Source organism: Pristis pectinata, chromosome 23 (genome assembly GCF_009764475.1).
Source record: "Pristis pectinata isolate sPriPec2 chromosome 23, sPriPec2.1.pri, whole genome shotgun sequence".
Taxonomy (NCBI): Eukaryota; Metazoa; Chordata; class Chondrichthyes; order Rhinopristiformes; family Pristidae; genus Pristis; species Pristis pectinata.
Window position 1 is genome coordinate 29487077 of NC_067427.1, and position 24126 is coordinate 29511202.

Consider the following 24126-nt stretch of genomic DNA (forward strand, 5'->3'; position numbering starts at 1 on the left):
CCAAGGTGCCTTCCTGACCTAGTTTTATTTGCCTGCATTTGGCTCATATCCCTCTGAACCTTTTCCTATCCATGACCCTGTCCAAATGTCTTTTGAACATTGTAACTGTACCCACCTCTTCCACTTTGCAGCTCGTTCCATATACCCACCACCCTCTGCGTGAAAACGCCCCTCAGGTCCCCTTTAAATCTTTCCCCTCTCACCTTAAAACCTATGGCCTCTAGTTTTTGACTCCTCTACCCTAGGAAAAAGACTGACCATCCACCTTATCTATTCCCCTCATGAGTTTATACACCTCGATAAGGTCACCCCTCAGCCTCCTTCACTCCAGGGAATAGTCTCTACCTAATCAGTGTCTCCTTATAACTCGAGCCCTCCAGTCCCAGCAACATCCTTGTGAATCTCTTCTGCACCCTCTCCAGCCTAATCACATCCTTCCTTGCCATAAGCAGAATGCATTGGGAAGAACACTAACAGATGAAACAATGCAGAGTTGTACATTTACAGAGAGCGTAGTGCATTAGAAAGAACTTTATACAAATCAGACCGCACTCGGCAAAGCATTTAAAGAGTCTGCAGCAAGAACATATTTAACTCATTGTAAACCAATACTGAATGAACATTGTTTAAAAATTGACCAACATTTCTATTCCAGCGTGCCATAAGGAACCAAAGGACATTTTGTTAAAGAAACATTTAAACAGACTGTTAGCTGAAGGATCTGCAGAAGGAGTTCTTCTTGCAGAGGCACATACAAGACTAAGCCAAAGACACAATTTATCTATCTGCTTTCTCCACAGGGTTTCTGTGGTGGGCTGTACAGAAACTCTCCACATCAACACAGAAGTGTCCCCTGGATCAGGAACCTTCCAAGGTGTTGATAAACTCAAAACAACATTGTGTGAAAACTAATGACAAAAACTAAGTAAATCAAGGAATGAATGACATGTGGGATTATTTGGACACAAATGGTACTATCAAGAGGGAGGCAGTTGTACCAATTAATTTACATGGGTGTGGTTTATGTATTATAAGAAGGGGTGTTTTAGGCTTTGAGTTAGAGACCAATATATGTGAGTTGAAACTACACATTGAAGTTCATTAGTGTGTAGAGGCTATTTAAGTGCACTTTATTATATAGTATTTTTATCAAATAATTCTTTTGTAGTTTCTTGCAATATTTTATTGTGGCGTTATGTATTAAATTAGCTGTAGTGTTCATTCCACTTTAATAAACATTAAAAGAGCAAGAGTTCTGGGTCGTGCTGTTTTATGACCTTTGGTGGGCTTTACCCAAACCAGACGGGTTCAGGCCAAACTCAGTGAGTAGATATAAGGGAGAACATAATGCACCAAGCAGAACATTCACGGAGAGCACAGGGCACTGGGCAGAACATCTACAGAGGGTACAGGGCATTGAGCAGAATGTTCACAGAGAGCACAGGGCACTGGGCAGAACATCTACAGAGGGTACAGGGCATTGAGCAGAATGTTCACAGAGAGCACAGGGCACTGGGCAGAACATCTACAGAGGGTACAGGGCATTGAGCAGAATGTTCACAGAGAGCACAGGGCACTGGGCAGAACATCTACAGAGGGTACAGGGCATTGAGCAGAATGTTTACAGAGAACACAGGGCACTGGGCAGAACATTTACAGAGGGTACAGGGCATTGAGCAGAATGTTTACAGAGAACACAGGGCACTGGGCAGAACATCTACAGAGGGTACAGGGCATTGAGCAGAATGTTTACAGAGAACACAGGGCACTGGGCAGAACATCTACAGAGGGTACAGGGCATTGAGCAGAATGTTTACAGAGAACACAGGGCACTGGGCAGAACATCTACAGAGGGTACAGGGCATTGAGCAGAACATTTACAGAGAGCACAGGGCACTGGGCAGAACATCTACAGAGGGTACAGGGCATTGAGCAGAATGATTACAGAGAACACAGGGCACTGGACAGAATATAGTTAAACCGTTAATCCAGCACAGTCAGGATTTTGTGGTGCAGGACAAGCAGATTTTCCAGCCTATTAGATGTTAATCACTTTAGTATTCTGGCACACTTTTACTTCCCTGTTTTTAAGATCTTACACAATAGGACATCAAGTTTGAAGGAGTGTGGGAAACTGGTAAGTTTCAAGAGAATGGAAAAGTGAGGAGGCAAATGTGCCTTAAACCGCAGAGAGAGGGAGGTAGCGAGAGCAGAGGGAATGTCTGTGGTAGGGTGGAGACCGAAGATGTCAAGGTAACAATCGCTTTAAAAATTGCCAGTTAATAACAGAAAATAAAAAATGGACAAGTTGAAACTGAAAGGTACACCCACATCTGTGGAGAGAGACAAAAAATGGGTGGTTACCTAAAGTTGTGAAAGTCAACATTAAGCCTTAAGGACTGCAGTGTGCCCAGATGAAAGATGAATTGTTGTTTCACAAACTTACCTTAGGAAACATGGAGCAATGTGGAAGATCTACAGCCCTTTCCCTGGTCACATGCTCATAGAATATTTCTGGATTTCCTTATATGCCTCCGGTCACTCCCCTCCACAAATTTCTGTCTACCTTTCAGTTTCAACTTGTTTCCTTTTATGTTCCTGTCCTTAACAGGTAGTTTTTAAATTGTTATTTTAACATGTTTGGTCTCCACCCTATCACAAATATTGCCTCTGCTCTCTCCACCCCTCCCTTCCACCTCAACCCCATAACCTAAAACATGCCCACTTCCTCACTATTCCCATTTTCTTGAAGGATCCTTGACCTAAAATATGGATTCTATTTCTCTCCCCACAGATGCTGCCTGGTCCACTGAGTTGTCTTGACTTTTGTTTTGATTTCCAGCAGCTGCTGTTTTATTCTTCAATGATATCTTCTTGAGATGTATGGCTGCCCTTCAAGTCTCTTCACTATTCCTCCTTGTGTTGTGTCAACTGCAAATTTGGGAAAAGTGCCCGTACACCCAAGCCCAGGTCATTACTATCCATTAATGAAAGCAGCAGTCCTTGTACTAACTCTGAGGGAACTGCCTGCACACATCCCCCCAGTCCCAAGAACACCCCTTCACTGCTTCTACTTCCTGTTGCTTGGCCAACCTTCCTTCATGCTGCCACACCCCTTATATTCCACAGTCTGCAATCTTGATGACAAGCCTGTTATACAGCCCCTTATTAAATGCCTTTTGGAAGTCCACAAATATCACATTAACTACATTTCCTGCATCAAGCCTCTTTGTGACTTCATTAATTAGACAGGATTTGCCTTAAAAATCCATGTGGGCTTTATCTAATCAATCCATACTTATCCCTGGTCAATTTTTTAGAACTTTCCACCTTGGGCTCTGCCCTTTAAGCTCCAGATGTTTGGGAGATTACGCCCAGGACCTCTGTAATTTCTTCCCATTTTTCCCTCAGTATCCTGGGATGCATGCCATCTGGGCCAGGCGATTTATCCACTACAAGTGCAGCTTGCCTTTCTACTGCCTCCTTTTCAATGATTAGCCCATCCAGAATCCACCTCCTCCTTTGCTGAGACTCCAGCGGCATAGAAAGACACAGCATAGAAACAGGCCATTTGGCCCCCAAATCCACACCAGCCACCAACCACCAATCTACAGTAACCTGCATTAATCTGAACTGAGTGCTGATTTTAATTCCAATTTGTATTGAATTGGCACACCAAACTGAACTTTATTGACAATGCAAGATCATTTTACACAACTCCCATTGGAGCATTAGAGGATATTTTCTTGGCATTCAAATTCTTACCTAAGGTTTACATCCGTATAATCACTCAGTGTGAGATCCTTTAGTTTCTTAAGAAACCAAATACAGCAAAACAAATTCTCTTAAATGCCATGTGCAAGTAGAATGGGTGTTTGTGTGCAAACCTAATCATACTTCCTCCCAAACTGGTCAGTTATTCCTTCACCCGCCAGCCAGAAAGGGGCATTTAACATTGACGCTCCCCTCTTCCTCCTCCTCTTTGCCCTACCTCCCCTCCAGCTGTTGTTCCACAGCTGCTGGTAAGGGCTGGGTCTGCATTACTGCCATGTTGTGCAGGCTACAATAGGGGGCGATGTGCTTGGAGACTCCCTCCAAACCCTAGAGCAGGAGACCTCCCGTGTCCTCCAGGAAGGGCGCTCTCGCTCTTTCTCCCTGGTCTCACTGCCCAACAGCCCTCCTTGTGTACACAGGTCTCGACCACGTAGGATGAAGGGATCGTGGCTGCTGTCAGGGTATCGAGCACTGACCACCGTGGACTTCTGTAGTGCACACCAGCTGGATGTACAGCAGTTGAAATGCCTCGTGGTCCTTGGACATTCTGAGACACTGGTGTGGCTCAAGCCTTGAAAGACCAGGAGGTGAAGAAATCCAGTCACCTTCACTGCAGCTGACAACGTGGGCCTGGCCCTGCTCCCAGGCCGCAGTTGTGTCTGCAGCATCTGCTTGTCTCGGTTAACACCTCCTTGCATGACTGGACACACTGCTCCTTGCTGCTGTGGGTGTGGAGATCTATTCCCTGAATGTCCTTGGTGACTGGCCTTCTACTCCTCCTCTAATGGGTGGTCTTGCACTGCAAGCCCTCTTCTTACCTTCCCTGCCCTGCCTGTAGACCTAGAGGAACATCAACTTTAGGTTTCGGCTAAGGTTTAGATATCAGACTTAAAACACTCACTCCCTGAAGACCTCTGAAACTCCAATGTTCTCCACACACTAGTCAGTGACTCTGCTTCCAGGAACTCACCAACAAACCTGCAGATAAGTGTCGGTCCTTTCGGTCCTGTAGGTAGAGTGTCCTTCTAGCAGCCAGACACGGGGTTCTCGTGTCATTATCAGCATTATTGAGGGCTAAGTTGGCAGAACTGTATGAGGGTCTGCCTTCTCTGCATGCTTGCAGCATGCACGAGGATTGCTGAGAATGCGGTGGATGGCCTGAACCACACTGCAAACGTGCACATGCATCGCACATAAAATGGCAGCCATAAGGTGCTCACGGTGCAGGGGGCAGTGGTCATGCACTGGAGGCAAAACGTGTAGAGAAAGGCCAGTGTAGGGGAGCAGAACATGTCCAGGGAACACCATGCAGGGGTCACAGATAAACCATACCATGCGGGAGCAGGATTTACAGACAACCGCCAGCCAATTACAGCTAATAAATTAATGCATTCAAAAAGTAACAGGTATATTTAGAGGCTACCGTCCTGTTTAGGGAGTGCAACGTGTTTAAACGGTCATGTAAATGACTTCAACCAAGTGATTCTAATATTGTGGATAATAGAACTTATTGTAATTTCTGAACTTTTGGCACATTTCTTTATCCACAATTTTTTTTAAATGGCAAATGTGTCTTCATTGTACTGTTGTCCATCCAATGACGTTCTTCTGCCACAGACTGAACAGGCGATCACTGCTCTGTCACTTTTACCTGCAATGCTGAAGTTGTGGGTGTGACATTCTCAGGTTTCACTACAGCCCTTTTGTTGTGATGATTCTTTAAACCTGGCCTTGTGCCCTAGAATTACCTCAGCGATGTGTCTCAAAGGTTCTGGCACCTTCTCCTGAAACATACCTGCAAATTCTTTCTCCAGACATTGACAGCAGCGAAGGCCAACTGCATCTGCTTCCTCCGAGCATCCTTGTGGCGCTTGTAGGCGATCTCAATGAATATCAAGAATATTCCTGCGACAATCCCTCCGGCAACCAGCATAAAGACACCTAAAGGACAGGAACCGAGGCACGAGTTCAGTGGCTACTGAGTGTGTGCATTCTCCAAAGTGAAACTCTGCTTTAATTCAGAGGTCACATCTCCTTTCTGCATCTGTGTGTGTGTGTGTGTGCGCGCGTGTGTGTGTGCTGGTGTGTGTGTGTGGGTGTGTGGGTGCTGGTGTGTGGGTGTGTGTGGTGTGTGCGGTGTGTGTGGTGTGGGTGTGTGTGTGCTGGTGTGTGGGTGTGTGTGGTGTGCGTGTGTGTGTGCGCGCACGTGCGCCTCCCATGGCAGCCCAGAGCAGAAGGAGCTGACCTGCTCCTGGCCTACAGACACACACGGCAGAGATAGAACACAGAACATGGAACAGTACAGCACAAGAACAGGCCCTTCAGCCCAAAATGTCTGTGCCAACAACCATGTCAATCCAATCTAATCCCACCTGCCTGTACATATTCTATATCCCTCCACTCCTGCGTGTTTGTGCCTCTTAAATGTTGCTAGTGTATCTGCTTCCACCTCCTCCCCTGGCAGTGTGTTCCAGGTCCCTACCAATCTCTGTGTAAAAAACTTACCTCGAAAATCTCCTTTAAACTTTCCCTCTCTCACCTTAAACCTATGCCCTCTAGTTTTTGAGATTTCCACCCTGGGAAAAAGACTCTGGCTGTCTGCCCTATTGATGCCTCTCATAATTTTATAAATCTCTATCAGGTTTCCCCTCAGCCTCTGATGCTCCGAGTTTGTCCAACCTCTCCTTATCACTAATAGTCTCTAATCTGGACAACATCCTGGTGAACCTCTGAGATATGGCGGAGCTGTCAGTCATCAGTCATGTGGCCACCTTCTCACCACTGGTTCAATCTTTCCCCACCATGAGGCTTGGCCACAGGAAATGTTACTGGGCCTTTACACCACCTGTCAAAACTCTTTATAAACCACTTCTTTGATGAAGCTTCATCCATTTGACACCGTACCTACTTCAGGGACTCAACTTCAGTCTCACAAAGCTTCTCATTACCACAGTGGTCACATAAATAAGTGTTCATTCACCAAAGTTACAAGTTACCAACTCTCTAGAAAATTCAGTGTGGTTAAACTCATCTACTGTACATCATGCTGGTTTCAATCTCACAAACTCACAGGCCTGTTACCCTGGATCCAGCTGTGATCTGCTGGCATGTGACGCTGGATCCAGCTGTGATCTGCTGACTGATCCTAGATCCTGCTGTGATCTACTGATCTGTTACCCTGGATCCAGCTGTGATCTGCTGACCTGTTACCCTGGATCCAGGTGCGATCTCTCACTGCCGCATGACACTGGATCCGGCTGTGAATTGGTTCTTCTGCTCCTGTGCTTTCATTAACTTAGTGTCTGGGTTATCAAGTAATATCCATCCTGTCCATATCTCCCACAACAACCTAGACCACAGCTACCTTCCCTGCACACTGGCTCTGTTCCATGCTCTCACTTCTTCTGCCTTTGTTCCTTCACAGTCCTGGTCCAACTCCCGATCACCCCAGTGGACCAGCGTTTTCCCACAGCACCTTCCTGTGTGATGCACAGGAGATGCAAGACAACTCCTCACTTCTCACTGAATGCAACTCCAAACATTCCTGCCATAATTTGCATTTTCAACACAGTATCACACGTGCTCCTCTGCTCACAATAACATCTCCCACAACTCCCAGCAAGTTCTGATGGCAGTTATCCATCAGTCTCACAATATTAAATAACCTGCTCGCAGTTATTGAGACCACCAGTATCAGGACACCAGCGGGCAGAGCCTGGTGTTTCTGCTCGCCGGGGCTTGCCGGCTGAAGACACGGCACTGAACTGAACCCTGTGCTGGCAGTGAGGTCCGAGGGCTTCACTCCTGCACACGCCCTCGTAGTCAAAGAGTCATACAGCATGGAAACAGGCCCTTCAACCCAACCGGTCCATGCTGACCAAGATGCCCGACTAAGCAGAGTCCCATTTGCCCACGTTTGTCCCATATCTCTCTAAACCTCTCCTGTCCACATACCTGCCCAAATGTCTTTTAAATATTGCTAATGTACCTGCCTCCACTATCTCCAGTGGCAGCTTGTTCCATATACACACCACCCTCTTGTGTGAAAAAGTCGTCCCTCAGGTCCCCTTTAAATCTTTCCTCTCTAGCCTTAAACCTACACCCTCTAGTTTTTGACTCCTCTACCCTGGGAAAAAGACTGTGGCCGTCCACCTTATCTACACCCCTTGTGATTTTATAAACCTCTGTAAGTCACCCCTCAGCCTCCTACACTCCAGGGCAAAGAGTCCCAGCCTACCCACCCAGTCTCCTCCGATAACCCCAGCCCCCCAGTCCAGTCCGGAGCAGATCGGATCCCTGACCACTTCTCCTCTCGCACTCTCAAACTGTGGAGCTCTCTCTGAGGTATGCACATCACTCAGGGGGCAATTACCTGCCATGTTTTCAAAGGTGAGAGTTGCTGGGGCGTTACTGCGTGAATCACACTCCTGGTACCTGACCCAGGTCTTGTCCAGATCCTCCATGAAGCCGTTCTCATGGAAACTGAAAGACATTAAAAAGAATCAGTCACTGAGGGTTCTGAGAATGTACATGGTGGATTTTCCAAGTCTGAGTTCAGGCATCTGGTTTCCTGGGCAAATACCCAGGAGCTTCTGAGGAACCCGTAGAGTTTCCCTTCATTAACTTAAGTGGCAGGTTTCTCAGTACATCCTCAGTGGCCCACCATTTGATTCACCACATCATCAGTATAAGTTGATCGGTAATAAATTCACCAAGGAATTCTGGAGAAAGGTGCTTACCCAGACAGGTTAACCCTTGGGTCTCACCTCTCCGGGAGCCAAGTAGCTGCATATATCGGGCAGGTAGTGGCAGGTACGTGAAGGAGAACAACGTGGAAGAGTCCTGGTGGGCAGGATATCCGAGGGGGTGACGACAAGGGATCTGGGGTGGTAGTATTCCATGAGATTATATCAACTTTTACTTGGCTGATCCTTGTGGTAACTCCTCCAATTCAGGTGTCGGGGAGGTGAACTTTATGCGTTCCACTGCCAAAGTCTTCCTCTCTCAGGATCAGTGGAGAAGAGGTTGAAACTAATATTTCAGTGGGTCTCTCCTTATTGCTCTGCCCTGATAAAGACATGTGTGCCAAGTATTAGTTCCCCCCTGTACTGTATAGAATGTCCATTGCCGGGGAACTAATGCTTGGCACACATGCCCTTACCAGCCTGTCCCATATTTATCCTGACCCAAAGCCTGGCTAACTTTTACTGAAGAGTTTTCACTGAGTTCAAGGAGATAACTGACTGCTGCACTTCCTGTAGTTCCCCTTCCTCTGCTGTAATCTACTTCTCTTCACAATCCATCCCCCCACACTCCTTCCCAAAGCAAGCTCGGGAAATGTAAAACCCGCCCATTTCCCTCCTTCCTTCCTGCCACCCAAGTGAAACAGCATCATATTTTCAGTCTACTGCACTGTATGCAGTCTCATCTATACTCAGCAGATCCAATGCCAAAATGGATGCTCGCTTAGCCAGCTGTCAAACTTGGAAAAACTATTGTGATTCTGATTGTCTCTGGAAACATTTCACAGAACTTTCAAACAATGAAACATGTTAAAAATTATTGAACTATTTTTTTAAAAAAACAAAAACACGTAAGAACACTTAATAATAGTTAAGAGCATTTAATTTAGAAAATGTAAATTACAAATTCCAACCATTCTTTTCAATTGAAGAGAAGCGCTGTTCCCATATCATTTGAACCCAAGCACTGGAGAACTGATGTAATGTGGTCCCATCCAATGTCATGCAACTATGGCCAACAAAGAGCCTGCAGCAGGTTTGTGACTCTTATTGGAACCCTGAACTTGGTGACATTTGCACAGGAAACTGCCTGTGTTTCCCAGCACTGCTGGGTTTACGTGAGGGGGAGAGATGGATCAGCAAGAACAAGTGTAAGACCCAAATCAGTGTTTTTTTTCTTCCTCTGGGAGAAGAGGAATAGGGCTAAAATGTTAGCACGATGATGCATGAGCCTACCTCAGGATAGCGAGTGACACAGCTTGCTTCCACGGACTATCCTTTCTCATTCCGATACCAAACCCAGACCGAAAGAAGAGCTCCCCTGTGGTGATGAGGTCGCACTTCTGAGAAGCCTCGAACTCCAGCACCGCGGAGTCCCAGATGAATGCATGCAGTTTCCTGGAATAAAACAGCTTCTAATGAGCAGCAGTTGTATCTGTCACACGCAGCGCCTGAAGAGAGAACGGCTACAAGCCACCAAATCACTCCCAGCTCTACAGCGAAGCTATTCACACCAAATGCTGCCCAAATCCGTTTCCTGTCTGGGCTATTTTATGACAGGATTTATGCACTAAAGCTGAATATTATAACACTAACTTTGCCTGACCCTGGTGGGATTCACAGGCACCAGTCAATCTCTTGTGTAATCTTTCCCAGCAAAACCCTGTCAGAGCACTCAACCTAATCCTGACCTCCTACATGCACAGACTGAACAGTGGGACGTGAAGTATTCTTCATGTGATCTGGGGAGCTGTGCAGAAACAGTCCAATCTCCCAACCGCACCACCAGTAATGTGACGTGACATTTTCTTAAGATGTTAAAAAAGTGTGTAAGCCATAAATGATTTCTGTTCTCGCTTCGTACTGGAGAAGCCGGTAGTGTTGGGGTCTCATCCTTCAAACTTCATTACTGCAAGCAACAGGGAGATCTGAACATCAGCAACTTATGTTCAGAACATCCACTTAATGATGGAGAGTCTCACATTTTAAAGGTAGTGATTAGGTGAATAAGCATTTGGATGTCCTAGGGTTATACCAGGTGCCATATAAGTGCACATCTTTCTCTGCTGCAGTTTCAGCCCCTGAAGTACTCTGCCAGGTGTGCACAAGGCACAAGCTGCCCAGGCTTCAACCAAGAGCTTTTCGTCTCTCAGCACCACTACAGTCCCTGAATCATTCCCCTGCTCCTCTTACCTCTGATCCTGAAGGCAGTTCTGTGCCCAGCTCCTGTACTGCCTGTGATTGCCAATGTTATCAACACAAAACCAGCCTATGAACTCTCTACACTCCACAACTCTAGCCTCCAACATGCGTTGACTTATCAACAACATGCACTGCAGCAATCCCTGCATCATCCAGTGATCACTGAACCAACCCATACATCGTCCAGTGAGTACTGCATCAAATCCTGCGTCATTCAGTGATCACTGCATCAGCCACTGCATCTCCAGTGATCATTGAACCAACCCTTGCATTACCCAGTGAGCACTGTATCAAATCCTGCATCCCCCAGTGAGTACTACATCAACCCCTGTATCCCCCAGTGAGCACTGCATCACCTCCGTATCCCCCAGTGAGTACTGCATCACCCCTGCATCCCCAGTGAGCACTGCATCACCCCCTGTATCCACCAGTGAGCACTGCATCATCCCACATCCCCAGTGAACACGGCATCACCCCTGTATCCACCAGTGAGCACTGCAGCATCACCCCTGCCTCCCCCAGTGAGCACGGCATCGACCACTGCATCCCCCCCAGTGAGCACTGCATCGACCACTGCATCCCCCAGTGAGCACTGCATCACCCCTGCATCCCCCAGTGAGCACTGTACCAACCCCTGCCCCCGACCTGTGCGACTATAGACCGGAGACACAGTGTGATGTTTACTTTTTTAGTGTTAGCTCATGAATCCACAATAGCCCCAGTCCTGGTCTGTTTGGGATCAATTGCCCCTGATATCCATGCTGCAGGTGCCATTACCCTGAACACCCATCCCCTACCCTAATGCGGAGTGTGCTGAGGTTGTGGAGAGTATTACCCGTCCCGCACCGCCTGGATGGCGTCGGCTGCGTTCTCGTAGTTGTGCTTCTCCATGTGCCGGTACATGGTGCTGAGCTCCACCTGGCGCCGGAAGTAGATGTCCACAGAGCTCTGCTTCACCGTGGCGTAGATGAACTTGTCCGAGGGGTTCCGGAGCTGGAAACAAACACCAACAACTCTCAAACCCACAGGCCCTGGGGGCATTTTCACACCAGGCATCTCACATCCACTCCGAATGTTCTTCAAGATGTAAGTATAGAAATACCGTCCTAGATTTAGGTGTAGAGATTCTGTGTAGGATGAGAACATTATGCCCACTCACTGCTCACAGCTGGTCCACTGCTCACACCCCTTCTCAGTCCGATTCCCACAACAATTCTCACAATTCTCATGGGTTGTATGTGTGTGTGTGTATGCATGGGTCTGTGCGTGTGGGTGTGCGCGTGTGTGATGGTGTGTGTGTTCATGGGTCTGTGTGTGGGTGTGTGTATGTATGCGTGTGATGGTGTTTGTGTGATTGTGTTTGTGTGTGTGTATGGGCGTGTGTGTGTGGGTCTGTGTGTGTGTGGGTGTGTGTGTGGGTGTGTGTGTGTATGAGTCTGTGTGGGTGTGTGTATGAGTCTGTGCGTGTCCGTATGTATGGGTGTGTGTGTGGGTGTGTCTGTGTCAAAGTCAAATTTATTGTCATATGCACAAGTACACGTCTGCACAGATGCAATGAAAAACTTACTTGCAGCAGCATCACAGGCACATAGCATCAGATACACAATATTCACAAGAAAAACATAAATTATATAAAATTATACAAGAAAGAACACAATTAGAACAAGAAAAACAAAGTTCATTGTAATGTAAATTGGTCACAGTGTTGCTGGACTGAGGTAGTGATTAGGGTTGTGCAGGTTGGTTCAAGAACCGAATGGTTGAAGGGAAGTAGCTGTTCCTGAACCTGGTGGTGTGGGACTTCAGGCTTCTGTACCTCCTGCCCGATGGTAGCTGCGGGAAGATGGAATGGCCTGGAAGGGTGGGGATCTTTGATGATAGATGTTGCCTTCCCGAGGCCGCGTCTCACGTAGATAATACAGATGGTGGGGAGGGATGTGCCCGTGACGTATTGGGCTGAGTCCATTACTCTCTGCAGCTTCTCACATTCCTGTGCATTCGTATGTGTGTAAGTGGGGCATTATGTACGTGTGCGCATGTGCATGTGTGTGTGCATGCGTATGTGTGTGTGCGTGTGCACGAGTGTGTGTGTGCACGCGTGTGTGTGTGCGCGTGTGTGTGCGCGCGCATGCACATGCATGTGTGTGCGTGTGAGTATACGTCTACGTGCATGTGTGTGTGTGTGTGTGTGTGTGTGTGTGTGTGTGCAACACTCTCCCAGGTGTTAAGACACCAACCATTTCTCCAACAGACAGTGCTGATGGAAGTGAAGTGTTGGGGGAGGACAGGTGCCACAATCCTCAGCCCACATAGTTCTGTCCCTGACCACTGACCACCCGGTACAATCACACCTACCACCTGGTCTCACACACACACACACACACACACACACACACACACACACACACACACACACACACACACACACACACACACACACACACACACACACACACACAGAGGTATGTGCAGAAATACCACATAAATATTCAACATACACACACACACGATCAGACTAGAGCTCACTGAACCATTTTCCCTGTACATAAAAAAACTCAACAAAAGTTGAATTTTTGCAACTTCCTACAACAACAAGAACATTGTGTAAACCTTTAAAACATTGTTATGGCTACACTGCTGTGGCACGGCGTTGCAGCAGGTAGTGCTGCTGCCTCCAAGTTCCATTGACCCGGGTTCAATCCTGATCGCTGGTGCTGTCTGGGTGGAGTTTGCACGTTCTCCCCGTGACTGCATAGGCTTCCCCCGTGTGCTCTGGTTTCCTCCCACGTCCCAAATGCATGGGTGAGTGGTAGAAACCAGGGGAGTGGGTGGGAATGTGGGGAGAATAAAACAGGATTAGTGCGGGGTCAGTGTAAATGGGTGGGTGATGGTCAGTGCAGGCGTGGCTCACAGCTTGGTGCTCTGGTCTGGGAGCAGTGACCTTACCCTGGGGTCATTAATTCCAGTGATTCTCTCCTCGGGTCTGTCCAACACCAGGAAAGCAGCCAGGTTGGCAGTGTAAGAGGCAACGATGATCATAGCAAATCCAGCCCAAACCATGCCCAAGATACGAGCGGAGAAACTTCTTGGAGCCCCTGAAAGCACAGGTTGGAGAGGCAGCAGGTTAAAGCATGTTAGAGCTTAGGAACATTGTCCTGCCCACCTCACACACATATGTGCACACATGGATGCACACATGCACTCACTCACGCACACACACGCATGCATGCACACGCATGCACAGGCACACACACACGCACGTGCACGCACACACACACACACACACACACACACACACACACACACACACACACACACACCACTCCTCCGAGTTGGTTGGATGCTTTATTTCTCTCTTTCCACAGCCATGCCAGATTCTGGAGGATGTTTCTACATACCAGGGAAACCTACCGCAAATCAGTTCTGCTGTTTAATTTGCCATCCCTCTCCCACTCCGACCTCTCTGTCTGTGGCGCCCTACACTGTTCGACTGTCAGAAGCTTTAGGAACACCTTATCTTCCATCTGGACACTTTGCAGTCTGCCGGACTCATCACCGAATTCTCCAACTCATACCTTCCTTCTGTCTGTATCTGAACTGCTCATTTCTGCCAAACACCCATCTGTGACTTTGGCTCAGTTTTTCTTTCTCTGTTAGCCTAGCCTGGCCTGCAGGGCCTAACCCATACATGAATAAAGAAGTATAACATGCTTCTAACATGACACTAACTCATCTGGTCTCACCCTATCAGAGATATTCCCTTTGTTTTCCCATTCCTCCCCAACCTTCTCTGCGACTGAAAGCTAATTTGTCTTCTCTTCTATCCCAACTCTGACAGAGGGTCTTGGACCTCTATCTCTCCCTCCACAGACGCTGTCTGACCTGCTGAGTGCCTCCCGCATTTTGTGTTTTTATTTCAGTCCTGCGGCATCTGAAGTGTTTGTGATTTTCATCTGCTCAGCAATCCTCAAGCTTCCCTCAGGCCAATGGTTTGGTTTTCCCCTCTCTTGGCTTGGAACCAGGATAAGACCATTCAGCCCCTCAGTCCTGCTGTACCAGTCAGTTAAAACATGCCTGATCTGCAGCTCCACCCCTTATCCATCTTCACTTCAAAACAGTTCCAATTCAATCCTTACCCAACAAAAATCTCTCAATCTCAGTCCTGAAAGCTCCAATTTTCATGGCATTCAGTCCTACATCTGACTGCACAAGGTCTTTTAGAGGGTTGTGCTTTGTAATAAATGATCTCCAATTGGTAATCGAGAATTGGTTGGAATTTACTTATGAGCCATGGTTTTGAATGGAGAGGGTTAATGGCAAGCATGTTATGGAGAATGTGTTGGGGTGATTCCAGCGGAGGATACCAAAGAGTGCTACCTTTGTGGGAGAGATTTTAACAGAAGTCATCTCGCAAGTGATCTTGCTCTATTTAAGATTGACTCCTGGCTGTTCTTCCACATTTTGCCATACTTACACACAGGAATATCTGGCAACTCATCCAAAGGACCAATTGTAAGCACAGTCATCTTGCCCAACATTAACTTTGTTAAATCACTGTGGGTCTGTGGGCTTTATTTTCAAAGGGAATGACCAGACGGGAGAGGTGAAAGCCAAGCCACGTTATGGAGATGCCATTTTCAGGTGCTGATAGTTATTGAGCAAAGCTCGGCTCACAGTGAGAAGTTGGATACTGGTTAATTGGCTACTATAAGTTAGTCTAGATGAATGGCAAAGGAAATCAAAGGGGAGTTGATGGACATGTGCAAGAGAGAACAAGTTGCAGGGGTACAGGGAAATAAGGAGAGTGGGATTGGGATTATGGGGTTCCTTCCCTGGGAGCCAGTATGGACACAGTAGGCCAAATGGCCTCCCTCTGTGCCATTATGTGTAAGAACTTGAGCTTTTCCAGTCTCTCTCCCTACCTTGAGACAACCTAAAGGGTTTCAAAGGAATGAAGAATTTTGAAATAAAAATGGAAAAATGCCAGAAATATTCAGCCGATCAGGCAGCTTATGATGAAAGGTCATTGACCCTCAAACATTGACTCTACTTCTCCATCCAAGGATGCTGCCTGACTTGCTGAGTATCTCCAGCACTTGCCGTTTATACCTTAGAAAAGAATATTAGCGTGTGTGGTGCTTTAGGAAGAGGAGAAGCCAATTTGCACAAAGCTCCCACATTGCTTATCCGTTCATGGTGAAGCCACCTACTTTAGTGATGTTGTTGGGTAAGGAGTGTTGGCCAAGACATCAGACAGAGAAGTGGATGAAAAACATGATGATGCTGGGGGAACTCAGCAGGCCAGGCAGCATCCGTGGAGAAAAGCAGGCGGTCAACGTTTTGGGTCAGGACCCCTCCTCAGGACTGAAGATAGGGAAAGGAGAGGCCCAATGTATAGGAGGGAAAAGCAAAGCAGTGACAGGTGGACAAAAGGGGGAGGTGGGGTGGGTACAAGGTGGTGATAGGTAGATGCAGGTAAGAGATAGTGATGGACAGGTGCGGGGGAGGAGGGGAGAGCAGATCCACCAGGGATGGGTCAAAGGTAAGGAGAGAGAGGAAAAAAAGTAGGAAAAAAGAGGCTGGGAAAGGGAAGAGGCATGGTGGGGGGGGGGGTGTTTGTGGGTAAGGGGGGTGGGGGGGTGGGGATTACCTAAAGTGGGAGAATTCAATGTTCATGCCGTTAGGCTGCAAGGTTCCAAGACGGAAAATGAGGTGCTGTTCCTCCAGTTTGTGCTTGGAATTCTCCTGGCAGGGGAGGAGGCCGAGGACTGACATATCTTTCTCTAGATAGAGAAGTGGGATCTTTTACAGTCCCAGAGAACAGGCTTCTGTTCCAAGGAAAGGAATGTCTAAGACTGCAGTACTCCCTCAGTACTATCTTAGACCAAGTCTCTTGTGTGGGGTTTGAACTCACAACTTACTCTAGAACATGTTGATTCAGAGACGAGCCATGATTCACTGAGCAATTTTTCCTACGAATTTAAAGATTGTGTTAAAGGTGCTCTCCATAACACAAGTACATAAGCTTGTCTGATACTGAAGCTGTGCTGAGGAACCTCCGCAACCTGATCCTGGTTACCTGACACTGAGGCCCTTATGCATCAGTACGATCATATGCTACTGTTTAAAAAGAATCAATGAATTTATCCCACTTTATTGATCAACATTCCTTCAAACAATACCACCAAAAACTGATTATCTTGTCACTTCTTAATTTGTTAAGTATGGGATCGCTCTCTGCATCCATTATCCATCAAACTTACCCTGCGCAAGAGATTTTCTCACTCTGTTATTAGTGGACAATAGCTGATGGCTGTTTTGAGAGTGTTAATAACCAGGTAACCAGGACCAGGTCACTGTCTGACTGGTGGGAAATAGCCTTCTCAGCCAACTATTGGACCAAATCCCAAAGTAATGAATGGACTCTGAAAAATAACAAAGTAACAAAGCTCCTCCGACTATATTACTGAGAAGGGCCGCTGTTTATTCATTGAGGGGAAGGACACTGGCACTGTGACTGTTGCTCCAGATTCCAGTCCCTTGCGCCTCCAAGGCACTGTAACTGCTTGCTTACTTTTCTGGATCTAACGACGAGCTGGCTGGATCCTAATCCGGATCCGCAGCCTGAGGCTGAGGTTCTCAGTATCCGACCTTCTTTTCTCTCACCTTCTCCAATTCCAGAGTTCAGCAGCACTCCCCAGGAAAACCACATGGCCGAGGACAGGGTCAGAGCATCCTCCTCTTCCTCCTCGCTGTTCACCTTAAATCGCCCGAAAGGACTGGGGGGGAAGAAGGTTCACTTATTAAGGGATAGGAAACTCTCCAAAGGACGGACTCATGGCATGGAGTGTGGGGGAAGGGGGGAGTAATTGGCACGCTGTCAGCACAGGAGTCACACTGGCAGGAGAATAAACATGAGGGGGAACAGTTCAGACTTTTGGGCAGTTCCTGGGGCGTAGACACTGGTTCTTATTCAGGGATGGGTAGGATATGGAGGTTCAGGGTATCCTGGCTGGGAAGGAGTGTTGGAGTCATCCGATTACCACAAGGTTTGTTGGGAGATCCGGAGATAGTTCCACCCCACCCCATCCACCTGCTGGGATGGACGGCCAGGAATACGACGGGATGATCTTCTGTGCTGCTGACAGCACCTTCCCAGCTCCCACTTTCCACTTTTGCCCTGCCCCCTCTGCTCCCGCTGCCCCAGGGCTACCCTGCTGCGTCCTCGTGGGGTCCAGCAGCCGGGAATCCTCCCACTGATCTCGGGCAGGTCGTACCGGCCGGAGGCACGGTGCTCCCTGCTGGTGAAGGGACACAGGCAGGTCACTTCCACTCGGGGCAGCACGGTGGCATAGCAGTTAGCGTAACGCTATTACAGCACCAGCGACCCGGTTTCAATTCCGGCCGCTGTCTGTAAGGAGTTTGTACGTTCTCCCTGTGTCTGCGTGGGTTCCCTCCGGGTGCTCCGGTTTCCTCCCACATTCCAAAGACATACAAGTCAGGAAGTTGTGGGCACGCTATGTTGGTGCCGGAAGCGTGGCGACACTTGCAGGCTGCCCCCAGAGCACTCTATGCAAAAAATGCATTTCACTGTATGTTTCGATGTACATGTGACTAACAAATAAATATCTTATATCTAGTTTTACGGGTCAGGTTCAGTGTATTAAATTGATTCTCAGTGCCGTCCAGGAGTGGAGTGGGTGAACGTCTGCAGGTGTGACAGATGGGAAAGTGACCCAAGGCTCAGTACTAACACCACATCTTCCTGCGTAATGAGTAATGACGCTGACAGGCCGAGCAGCTTCTCACTTCCCTCCCAATAACCCCTGCGCTGAGCCTCATGCAATCCTTTCCAAGTCCACGTGACTTCCAGATCGGAGACGTAACCAAGAGCCAGTCATGTCACACCTGCTCACTGTCAATCTGTGTTCACATCACTGAGCAAAGAACTTAGGGGGATCTCTCCTTCTCTCATGACACAAGGAAAAGAAGAAATGACATTGACTGAGAGGCCACGAACCTGAATCTGTCCAAGAGATAAAGCATCACTGCCACCACATGTACGGAGAGCCCCACCAGCAGCCAGAGCGTGCTCTGGAATGGCTGCATGAAGGAATCCAGTGTACTGCGGGGGATTTCCTGTTAACAAGAGAAGAAACACTGCTGTCAATGTGCACAGAACAGCCCCGCTTGTTGCAGCAGAAACAGATGAAATGGAATTGCACAGATCTGAGAAATGAACAACAACCTCACATCTGGTCTGAATGTCCAGCTCCACACCCCAAATTGGCATCAGTGCATTTCTCCTCCCTGTACCTGTCAGCCCTTCTCTTCTGTTCAAGGGGACAACAGACTCCGAAAGAACTCATTAACTGGAATCCGCATTCATCACTAACTGCTTTTCTATCTCAATAGTTTCTTAACCACCTCCCTCCCCCACCTCTCTCTCTCTCTCTCTCTCTCTCTCTCTCCCTCTGATCAGTACTTCTCCATTCTTATCAACTGGTTTGGCTGTCTCTCTTATAAACTTATCTCTTTCATTAGATAGTAGTTTCTCTCATGAACAGGTATCTCTCCCTCTGTCTTGCTTTAATAACTCTCTCTCACTCATACTCTTTCTGGAATCTCTATCTTTTGTTACCTCAATGAGGCATTTCAGTATGAGTAGTAAGCTTGACAGGGTCTGCTTTCTCACACTGACTCGTTTGTCTGTATTCATTACCTGTGCCCTTATCTCTTCATAACCCTGATGTTGATAGAACAACTCTGGGACATGCTAACAGGATCGACCATTGACTGAGAAGACAGGAAAGGCTCCAAAGCTTCCAGGACTTAAGGCTTCATCTCCAGGCAATCCTCCGAGTCACTGGGCAGAGAAATCAACGTGGGGAAAAAAAGGTCCTTCACCCAGCAGTCGAGGACCATCCCTGCGATGACTAAGGGCTGCTCAGCAGTTGTCTGGGGGAAGGAGTGCCCTCTGAGGGTGGGCAAGATGGGCCAGGATCAGGAGAACACCTCCTGGCAGAGATAGTCATGTTGGAGGGAGGGGAAAATGAGATAAGAGCTTACTTTGGAATTCGAGCATTCCTAGCTCTTACTCATCAGCCAGTAGTTAGCCTGAAGGTTTGCTTTCTGGAGCCCAACCCCTTGGGAGGTGGACAGAGTCACTGCTTTGGGCTGCTGTGAATTCCTAAAACTCCCTACTGTCTGATGGCGGGGACCTGGCTGGATAACTGGCCCTGATGTCGGGATGGCAATGGTCAGATGAACAAACAGCTGGAGTGTTACCTTCTTCACCAAGATGGTGAGTCCTTGGTATTTGTAGGGTTTGGAGAATTCAATGTACTGGGCTCGCTCATTATTGATGGTTAGAGGGGCAACAATCATGTCACCAAGCCCACTCAGCAGCTCGCCCATCATCCCATTCCATTCCTTCTTGTTGCTATTGTTAACCTGGAAATAGTTAAAGTTTCCGTGAGCATTGGCAGGTTCCAGTGACACAGACAGTGAGACAAAGTTGCCAGAAACCACAACACACTGTGCAAGCTACCAAGCCACCTTTAGTACAAGCATTCTACAGATTTAAAAAAGGTTTCGCTTTGAACAACCTCTATCTGTGTGCTTGCTGGAAGCTCCGCAGAAAATGCACCCTCCCTGGCGCTGGTATTGGAGGTGACCCACTGCTGCCCTCTCTGGACAGGTCATTCATACACACACACACACACACACACACACACACACACACACGCACGCACGCACGCATGCACGCACACCACTCACACCTACCACTCACACCAGCAGACACACACACCACTCACAAATACCGCTCACACACATACACACGCACACAGAGTTAATGTGAAGAAATACCACATAAATATTCAACACACACATCCAACATATACACTGGTCCCATGTAGGGAGCTTCCCGAATGAGAGTTTTCTGACCCTACAGCAGGGTGTGAATCCACAACCTTATATGGAGTGACCCAGTTTACCCTGTGTCCTCCTCCTCCCCTCCCAGCTGGGACCCAGACCCAGACTGTCCCCATTTACTCACTTCATTGCAAGTTGTAAATACATTGCAACCACGATCATAAGTTCAGTCACATCACCCCCTGCTACACTCCTGTGCGAACATGGTGCACTGTTAATGACTGAGAGGCTTGTGGTGATTGCCTCCCTGACAGCTGGCTGATGTTTTCACAGGGTCAGTGTGTGGCAACATGTACCAGATCAAGCCTCGCTCTCACTGGGATTCCTGTTACGGGGCAACAGTGACAGAAGGAATACCTACTCGCTCCTGTGTCCCGAACTTTCCGTCTTGGACGAGGTGAACCTCATACGTGAAGTTCAACGCAGGGGTGCTGGCAAGCTTGATGAGTAGATCGATACAAAACCCGTAGCAGCATTGGGGGATGATGGGCCGACCTGCCAAGCAATGCACAGAGTGTGGGGTTCAGCATTACTGTCTCCCGGTAGTTGGGCACAACATTGCACCCTTACATAGATATGGTAAAGCATGGGATCTGTGGGCAAAACGTGCAATCTTCAACAAAGACCTGAGCGTTGGAGCCTTCCTGCCCATGTGGTAATACTTCTTCATCATAAACACATCAGCAATAATTTGTTTTTTCCAGAACCGGTTCTCAGTTGATCGGGAAGCATGCTGGAACATCAGGAACGGAAGCAGGAGTAGGCCATTCTGCTGTGCCACTGCACTGCCCAAAGTTTACCTGTCACTGTGGATGAGTATAATGTCACGGGTCACGGCAGCAGGCGGTCGAGGGTTCTGGCCGGTCGGCCTGCCTGCCTGTCTTCCGTGCTTACGTGCGCACGCAGGTGTCCTTGGAGAGGGAGCACATGGTCTCAGCGGGCACCCTGGTTGAGTTCCGTGCTCAGGGGATCGCGCGTGTCGTGGATGGTGAGAATGCGATTCTTCTCTGAAGTGTTACGTGTTGCGTGTTGCGTTTAGCGGGTGTTGTGTTGCGTGTGCGTTTAGCGGGTGTTTAGTTAGCATTATTTTGCTGTAGTTATGTAGCTGCTTAGTTTGTTTTATTTTCTTTCTGTATTAGTTGTAGTGTATTGACACTGGTTGTCCTTTTGTAGTGCTTTTAGTTAATAAACGTTTGTATAAAAAAAACATAAGGATCAGAAGCAGGAGTAGGCCATTCTGCTGTGCCACTGCACTGCCCAAAGTTTACCTGTCGCTGTGGATGAGTACAATGTGTGAGTGTGGTAGGTGGCCATTACGTTGTGGATTTACATTGTGGCTTGTTAATAGTTTGAGACAATAGGATGGGCTATAATTGCTTGCTTTACCCCGGGTGTCAGGGAGGCCCAGAATCTCATCGGCATGGTAACCGGCTCCTCGGGCTCAGGCCTGCTGTCCCAGGCCTCAGGCTTTCCCCAGTCACCTCACATGAAGCAGCAGACAGAACGCCTGGGTGGGAGCTGGGGCTGGGGCTGGGGCTGGGGCTGCGGCTGGGGCTGGGGGGAGAGATGGCTGGCAGTCAGGGCCCTGGTGGGGGACAGCCAGAGGATACAGCCAAGGGCGGTGGGTGAGGCGGGGAGGGGGGAGTGGACCCAAGCCTTCAACAGGAACGTCATCAGCAGGAAGCGGAGGGTGGACAGAGGGAGGGGAGGATGTTTCTGGGCTGGGTTCCAGGAGAGACAATGTAAGTGATGCCTCCACAGGGGCACAGTGCAGTGAAAGGCAGGTGGTCCTGGGAGAGGTCCACAACAATGGTTGCAGAGAACAGTGTGACCCAGGCAGTGACACACAAGGTCCCGGCAGGGGGAGTGACGTCATCCCTTGCCCAACTGGCGTGGAGATGACATCAATCTACGATACCCTGACTGAACCCTGAATGAGTTCCTAGTGGTACAATTCAGCTTGGGAATGGGCCCAATCACATTCCACTCCCGGTATTACTTCCAGGGAGGTGTCACTGATTGGATCCTGAAACTTGGCTTACCTGGTACTGTAGCATTTGGGCCTGTACAGATCACCTTCTTAATGGGCTCCCCGTTAATCGAGAACTCCTCCTGACACGTCCCATCTGGTAATGTTGGCTTCACGTACACAAAAGGCTCCTGGTAAATACTGACAATCTGTGTGTAAAGTAAATCAAATCCAAACATGACACTGAATGGGGTTGTAAGAATGAAACTTTTCTAACACTATACATTTATGAGCAATTTTTAAGCAGTTTCACCAGAGGTTCAAAAGAGTTCCCAAATACAACTGCAGTTTCATTGGGCAGGAGTTCAGACCTGATGCAGTAGAAAAGGATCCTACATGTCATGAGTCTCACACTGAAGCTGAGCCAATGTAACGTACACTCTGTGGAATGAAGTTATAAATGCAGCACCTTAAAGGCCTGACAACAAACAATTTAAATGTGAGTTTTAAGTTCAATTCTCAGTTCTGTGTATTGGTTTCCACAGTTAATCGAGGGGTCACAATGAGCTGTGAGTGAAGGCATTCCATGTTTCTTGCCAGCACCTTGTTTTACCCCAGATAAAATATGCACAAGCTTTTGGTAGGTTTTAAACTGAATTATTTCCTTACTCTGCATCAATGATAAGTCCTATAAACACCAGACTCAGAGTGAAACACGGAATTCCTCTCTATTCACGGAACGTACCTGTCCTGGTGACTGGAGAATGCCTCCACCAGCTTGTTACTTAAGTTACTGACCACTACACTAATGATTACTAATTAATGACCAGTACACTAACGATTAATACACTAATGACCACTATTCTAATGATTACTAAACTAATGACCACTACTCTACTGAGCACTACACTAATTTATTGAACCTCACAACCTTTGGTTAATCTTCAGGCATCAAAGGACAACGCTGCCTTTTCTGGTGTTAATCCTCAACATTAAACGAATTCCTACTGTGTTACTCTGGGTGGAGATCCCCTCACAGATGCTCTGTGTATCCACTTGCCCCCAGCCTGCTTGCTTGCCCCTTCCTCCTTCAATGACACTGATGGAGATAAATAAACAGGGACCTACGACCGACCTACTGCACGAGCAAAAGTTCTGCCCTCTGAATGGTGTCCTGAAGACCTGCGAATCAAAGCACACGGCCACTAGCGGTGACTGACGTTGAATATCATATTGTCCTCGTAACGTGGAAGGGGGCCATTTGGCCCATCAAGCCTATGCTGACTTTCAGAACAATCCCATGAATCGCACCACCACACTTATTCCCTGTGACTTACTCTTTCTCACATTCCTATCAACTCGCCATCTCCACCCCCCTCCACCGATTCTTTCACCACCCACCTACACCAGGAGTAGTTTACAGCAGCTAATTAACCCACCAACTCCCACGTCTTTGGGAAGTGGGAGGAAGCTGGAGTACCCCACGCAGTTACAGGGAGAACA

The 24126-nt window shown here is 47.9% G+C and overlaps 1 protein-coding gene across 6 annotated transcripts in view; it reads right to left on the reverse strand.

The window, feature by feature from the left end:
- The window catches only part of LOC127581956 (glutamate receptor ionotropic, NMDA 1), a 103563-nt gene that overhangs the window by 24144 nt on the left and 55293 nt on the right, over positions 1-24126 (reverse strand). For all 6 annotated transcript variants that reach the window (XM_052036752.1, XM_052036751.1, XM_052036750.1 and 3 more), the window contains 10 exons: positions 22697-22832; positions 21016-21149; positions 20007-20171; positions 18739-18857; positions 17385-17497; positions 13665-13813; positions 11554-11711; positions 9753-9914; positions 8147-8256; positions 5570-5715 (listed from right to left, as the gene is read on the reverse strand). In XM_052036752.1, the coding sequence (XP_051892712.1) occupies positions 5570-5715; positions 8147-8256; positions 9753-9914; positions 11554-11711; positions 13665-13813; positions 17385-17497; positions 18739-18857; positions 20007-20171; positions 21016-21149; positions 22697-22832 (1392 nt within the window). The remainder of the gene's footprint in view (positions 1-5569; positions 5716-8146; positions 8257-9752; positions 9915-11553; positions 11712-13664; positions 13814-17384; positions 17498-18738; positions 18858-20006; positions 20172-21015; positions 21150-22696; positions 22833-24126) is intronic.